This window comes from Carcharhinus amblyrhynchos, chromosome 1 (assembly GCF_965287045.1).
Source record: "Carcharhinus amblyrhynchos chromosome 1, sCarAmb.v2.hapA, whole genome shotgun sequence".
In the NCBI taxonomy this organism is placed as follows: Eukaryota; Metazoa; Chordata; class Chondrichthyes; order Carcharhiniformes; family Carcharhinidae; genus Carcharhinus; species Carcharhinus amblyrhynchos.
In genome coordinates, this window is record NC_137324.1 from 180,046,605 (window position 1) to 180,053,566 (window position 6,962).

Genomic DNA, 6,962 nt, shown 5'->3' on the forward strand with positions numbered 1-6,962 from the left:
TCCAATTTGGTTGTCAATTTTCTTTATCATTAGTGAAATATCAAGAAAAGTTTATACAAAAGCTGAACTAGAGGTGGCACAGACCGGGGGCAGAGGGGCACCCGGGCCGCCGGGGGCAGAGGGGCACCCGGGCCGCCGGGGGCAGAGGGGCACCCGGGCCGCCGGGGGCAGAGGGGCACCCGGGCCGCCGGGGGCAGAGGGGCACCCGGGCCGCCGGGGGCAGAGGGGCACCCGGGCCGCCGGGGGCAGAGGGGCACCCGGGCCGCCGGGGGCAGAGGGGCACCCGGGCCGCCGGGGGCAGAGGGGCACCCGGGCCGCCGGGGGCAGAGGGGCACCCGGGCCGCCGGGGGCAGAGGGGCACCCGGGCCGCCGGGGGCAGGGGGGCACCCGGGCCGCCGGGGGCAGGGGGGCACCCGGGCCGCCGGGGGCAGGGGGGCACCCGGGCCGCCGGGGGCAGGGGGGCACCCGGGCCGCCGGGGGCAGGGGGGCACCCGGGCCGCCGGGGGCAGGGGGGCACCCGGGCCGCCGGGGGCAGGGGGGCACCCGGGCCGCCGGGGGCAGGGGGGCACCCGGGCCGCCGGGGGCAGGGGGGCACCCGGGCCGCCGGGGGCAGGGGGGCACCCGGGCCGCCGGGGGCAGGGGGGCACCCGGGCCGCCGGGGGCAGGGGGGCACCCGGGCCGCCGGGGGCAGGGGGGCACCCGGGCCGCCGGGGGCAGGGGGGCACCCGGGCCGCCGGGGGCAGGGGGGCACCCGGGCCGCCGGGGGCAGGGGGGCACCCGGGCCGCCGGGGGCAGAGGGGCACCCGGGCCGCCGGGGGCAGAGGGGCACCCGGGCCGCCGGGGGCAGAGGGGCACCCGGGCCGCCGGGGGCAGAGGGGCACCCGGGCCGCCGGGGGCAGAGGGGCACCCGGGCCGCCGGGGGCAGAGGGGCACCCGGGCCGCCGGGGGCAGAGGGGCACCCGGGCCGCCGGGGGCAGAGGGGCACCCGGGCCGCCGGGGGCAGAGGGGCACCCGGGCCGCCGGGGAGTGGGTACAGGGTCAGGACCGCCATCTTAAGACCACAGCCGGTGTACGAGCCGCACTTTCCCCGTCCTGAAGCCCCGCTCCCTAGGCCTGGACTCTGATTCCCCATCCCGGCCCGGTGAGCTGGCACAGCGGGAGTGTCCCCGCCTTTCCCCGGGTTAGAATGAGCGATGCGATTGGGCAGAGAGAGCAGGAGGCGGCGCTGCTCAGGCCCGGCCGGCCTCCAGTACCGTTACCTTGTGAATCCGCTTCAGCGCCATCCCGCGAGCCGGCCTCAGCCGCTGAGGAGGGGTTGGGAACACTGGGAAAGGCGGCAGCGGCTTGCTGCTGCGGGCCGGCTCCTGGCCCCGCTCCCGGCTCGGTACTGCCCGACTCCGCTTCCCCCGTTGCCCGGTCCCGGCTCGGTCCCCGGACTCCGAGATCCTGACTCTCGCCACAAGATGGCGGCCACTGGAACTACTTTCCCTTCCCCCACAGCCGCGGATTACTCCGTCCTGCCCTCATCACCGCCTGAGAAAGAGTCCGTGCGGCGCCGTTCATTGGGGTTAGGCGGAGGGTTACAGGCCTCAGGCCCGCTGTCAGGCACTGCGCGCTCGGGAGTGTGACATCTCGCGAGATTATTCAAGCCCGCTCCGCGTGTCGCCGGCGACCGAAGTGCGGGGAGTGAGAACGCGCACGGGTGGATGGACACGCGCAGGCGCGCTTCCTTTTGTTACTTTTATTTCCTCAGGAGCAGCTGCTGACTGCGTCTGCGCACAACCGCTCCCAGGACAAGTTACTGGTCTTCACATCTTCACACAAGACTGGAACAAGACTTCTTCACCACACAGGACCTTCAACCGAAACTATACACTAGATACATCTATGACATTTTCTTTCTTTGACTCATGCTGAACAATCACTGAAACAACTACATGGTGATGCCAATAAATTCCAACCCACCATCAGACTCACCATGGATTACTGTCCAGTATCGGCTGCATTCTTGGACACACACTTCTCCACCAGGGACGGTCACCTCAGCACCTTATTGTATCGCAAGCCCACGGATAACCTCACAATGATCCACTTCTCCAGCTTCCACCCTAAACATGTTAAAGAAACCATCCCTATGGACAAGCCCTCCGTATACAAGGATGGGAACAAGTATACAGGACACATGGAGACATACAAGGACATATTCAAGGGGATCCTGGGTGAGATGAAAGGAGTAGAGATTAAAAATTTAACTAAAGTCAGAGACTCATCCAAGGAGTCTAAAGGCATGTTGGATGCCATATGCCATTTGGCCAAAGGTAAAGGCATATAGCACCAGACTGTTAAGTATGGGGGCGCTGATCCAATCACCACCAGCAAATAGGCCATCCCAGATTTGAAGACAGAATCTGTGGGGACTTCAAGGTAATCGTTAACCCAGCAGTGTATCTAAAGTAATACCCACTTCCTCTGATTGAGGATCTGATTCGTGGATCGGCAGGAGGCAAAAATTTTCAAAAATGGACTTGACTCATCTATCTCCAAATGGGGATTGCGATAGAGTCCCAACCACCCCTGATGATAATAACTCATTGGGGGCTCTTCTGCTACAAATGTCATCCTTTTGGCATTACGTTGGCACCAGCCCTTTTCTACAGCGCAATGGATCAAATTCTAAGTGGGTTACCTGGAGTCCAGTGTTATCTGGACGGAAGTTTGGTGATGGGCTGCACCGAGGAGGTTAAGCAGGAGAAAGGTTGGACAGATTAACCATTGTCTGAAATGTATTCTTGGCACATCTCAGTGGGGTTAAATAACCTACCTACCCAGAGGTCGTGATGTGTGTTAATTCCGCAAGAACATAAGAATATAAGAAATGGGAGGAAGAAGAGTAGACTATGCAGCCCCTACAGTCTGCTCTGCCATTAAATACAATAGTGGCTGACATTCAGCTTCAAATCTACATTCCCACTGCTACCCATATCTCTTGGTTCCCTGCGAGACCACAAAACTGTCTCTCATAATCTTAAATATATTCAATGATAACATATCTATAACGCTCTGGGATAGAGAATTCCAAAGCATACTCTTTACTAAGTCAACAATGTCTCGGCTAGCTCAGCCATGTTCATCAGATGGATGATGGTTGTACATGCAAAGACCTATACAGTGAACTGGCCACTGGATCATGACCTTCTGGGTGTCCATATGTCCGCTACATGGTAACCAGCAAACAAGACGTGAAGATCGTAGGTATTAATGGCAACAGCTAATTGGAAGACAATCACAGATTGCCAAGACCTCTGGATGCTGACCATTTTGAAGATCATTAGAGGAGGTGAGCAGAAGTGAGAAGCTAAGCTGGCTAAGAAGAGTACCCAGAGAAAACAGAGGCCAGCAAATCACACACCCTCTCATCTCACTGCCTTCCCCTGCAGCTGTGGCAGATCCTGAGACACACCAGGCGATGCTAACCACAGAGAGTTGACGACCAAGACATAATCCATCATTTCATCAGATGAAGGCTGCCACAGTGAGGGGAGGAGTCAAATTTTAAGATCTAAAGCAGGAGGAAGAGAAGCAATTGCTCATGCAGAAATGCACAATACATCTAAAAACGAAAAAAAAAGCTTACATTTCGAAATCTCCCTGCATAATCTCAGGACATCCCAAAATACTTTACAGCCAATGAAGTGCTTTTTGAAGTGTAGACACTGTTGTAATGTAGGAAATATGGCAGCCAATTTGTGCACAGCAAGATCCAATAACAGCAATGCGACAATGACCAGACTTTTCTTTAATAAAATTGGTCGAATGACACTATTGGCCAGTACATTAACATAATATTGCATCATCAAATACTTTGCTCCCCATTGTGGAATGACCTGACCTATGACTGTATTCATAGTTGTGTCCAAATCACAGAGTCATAAATTCACAGAATCTATCCAATGTGACAAAATTCTCTCATTTCTTCTGTTGTGAATTTAATAGTTGCTGAATGATTGGAGATGTGGGTGGAAAAAATGTCTTACCAGAGTTACATTCCTTTGATGATTAAAGGAATGCATTAGATTCTCAGCTAAGTCATATTAGAGGGAATTTTCTGTTTCCAACACTGAAGCAGTGGAACTTCTGAGTAGCAACAGGTTGTTTGCTGGTCTGACTCATGAAAGTTTAATAAAATTGAGCCCATTAATTGGGCACAGCAAGCTCCTAGCCCGTATTAGGCCTGACAATGAGAAAAACACTTTAAGGTTGAAGCACCAATTTACAGGGACATTGATAATTATTGCTCTGCGAAACTGGAGCAGTGAAATTGCATTGAGAATCATATTGAAAGAATCTGTAATAAAAAAGGATTACTATATGGCATTTCATCCCTTCTCCCTCCACTGTTCAAAGTCTCTTAGGATTGCGTACCATGAAGTTTCGACAAAAGTAATGGGAACTACAATGATTGCATAGATCAATGTCTCTTCTTGGCAACTTCTGAACCTGAATCAGACTGCTCACAATCTTGATGACATATTTCACCAGAGCTAAGCGCCACATAAACACAGTGACTACAAGAGCTAGGAATTCTGCAGCGAATAACTCACTTAATTAGCATCAACAAGGCACAAGTCAGGAGTGTGATGGAATACTCCCTGCTTGCCTGGATGAATACATCGCCAACAACATGCAAGAAGCTTGACACTATCCAGGACAAAACAGCCCACTTGATTGGCACCCCATCCACAAACATCCACTCCCTCCACTATCGACGCTCAGTAGCAGCAGTGTGTACTATCTACAAGATGCACTGCATTCACCAAAGATCCTTAGACATCACCTTCCAAACCCACGATACTTCCATCTAGGACAAGGATAGCAGATACATGGGAACACCACCATCTGGAGGTTCCCGTCCATGCCACTCACTATCCTGACTTGGAAATATATCGCCATCCCTTCGCAGTTGCTGGGTCAAAATCTTGGAATTCCCTCCCTAAAAGCATTGTGTGTCAATCCACACTACGTGGACTACAGCGATTTCAAGGAGGCATCTCAACACCACCTTCTCAAGGGCAACTAGGGATGGGCAATAAATGCTGGCCAGCCAGCGATGTCCATGATCCATGTCATCACTAAGACCATCTATTTCCACCTCTGCAACATCACCCAACCCATCTGCTGCTGAAATCCCCATCCATGCTTTTGCTATTTTTAAAGCTGACTATTCCAATGCACTGGTTTATTGGCCTCCCTTGAAACTTCTGCTCATCTAAACCTCTATGCTAATTTGCATCAAGTTCATCGATCACTCCTATGACCAACTATAACTTCTGGTTAAACAGTGCCTCAATTTTAAAATCCTCATCCTTGTTTTCAAATTGCCCCATGGTTAATTCCCTTTGTATCTTGTAATCTCCTCCAGCTCCACAACCCACAGATGTCTACATTCTGGAATTCTAGCTTCCTAAACATCCCCAATTCTAATTATTCCACCATTGGCAACAGTGCACTCAGTTGCTGAGACCTCAAACTCTAGAATTCCTCCCTAGTCTTCTCCACCTCTTTCATTTTGCTTCTTCAAACCTACCTATTTGACCAAGTTTCTGCGCATCTGCCTTAACCTTTATATCGTCAGTGCCACATATTGTTTGATAAAGTGCCTGTGAAGCATATTTTATTATGTCAAAGGTGCTGTAAAAATACAGTTGTTGCTGCTGTTGAAAGTGTTGAAGGTCCACTGCATGGTGTGAAGAGGAATTTTAATGTGTAAGATGGATGAATCCCTTACGTGATGGAATTATTTGAGAGTCTATTGAATGGTCCTAGTTTCTTGTGGAGATTATTATACAGACGTCCCTTCCAGCTCCTTGTTTTGATCTTGCTAGGCTCATGACAGTGGCTGGGTATCTTCTTCCTGCTCCATAGTTAATTTTTCTTGAATAGGAAAGTCATGAGGAAGGACACAACAGTGACACTGAAGACTTTGAAAAAAGCTGTGAAGACATCCCTTGCATCTAAGCACTGCTTCAAGGTTATGGACCAAGTGCTGGAAATGGGGTTAGGATAGCTGCTTGATAGCTGGCACAGACATGATGCGCCAAAGGGCCTTTTACTATACTGTAAAATTCTATGACTCTATTGTCTGTTCAATTATGACTTCTGGTGACCTTGTCACGTTTGTACTCTCATGCTCTTCCTGGTTGTCCCAAGGTGTCTTCATTGGGTTCAAGAGGTAGCTTTGGTCACCTTTGGTCAGCTTAGCATTCTTCTGTGTCCAAATAATCCTCCCAATTTACACAACAAAAAATGAAGAAAATCTCAGGAGACAAGTTGAGAATCTTAGCAGTTATAACAAACATTAATTCATGTGGGATGGAATTTTTTGGCACTTCTGATCCCACCGAAGGCATTCCCATGGCAGTTTCCCTGGCAATGGGACAGGTGAACTACACAAAACAGCATAGAGTTTGGCAGGACCAGGAGATTGCACCAGCTGCCTATGATGAGCTGCCTCCGCCGCTGGTAAACACACCATGGTGGGTGTGTTAATCCTGGTTATGGAACTGGTATAGAATATAGAACACTACAGGCCTTTCGGCCCACAAGTTGCGCCGATCACATCCATACCTACCAAGCCATAGAACTATCTGTAACTTCCAATCCCATTAAATCCCATATACTCATCCAGAAATCTTTTAAAAGACCCCAGTGAGTTCACCTCTACCACCACTGACGGCAGCCAATTCACTCACTCACCACCCTCTGAATGAAAAACTTACCCCTAACATCTCCTCTGTACCTGCTCCCCAGCACCTTAAACCTGTGTCCTCTTGTAGTGACCATTTCAGCCCTGGGAAATAGCCTCCGAGAATCCACCCTATCTATTCCTCTCAACATTTTATAAACCTCTATCAAGTCACCTCTCAAACTTCGTCTCTCCAGGGAGAAGAGACCAAGCTCCCTCA

At 51.8% G+C, this 6,962-nt stretch overlaps 1 protein-coding gene across 1 annotated transcript in view; it reads right to left on the minus strand.

Annotated features, from left to right (window-relative positions):
- LOC145348109 (ubiquitin-conjugating enzyme E2 D2-like) overlaps positions 1-1,503 on the minus strand; it is a 38,286-nt gene extending 36,783 nt beyond the window's left edge. The window contains exon 1 of the mRNA XM_080196258.1: positions 1,260-1,503. Within this exon, the coding sequence (XP_080052384.1) occupies positions 1,260-1,283 (24 nt within the window). The 5' untranslated portion in view covers positions 1,284-1,503. The remainder of the gene's footprint in view (positions 1-1,259) is intronic.
- Between the last annotated feature and the right edge of the window lie 5,459 nt (positions 1,504-6,962).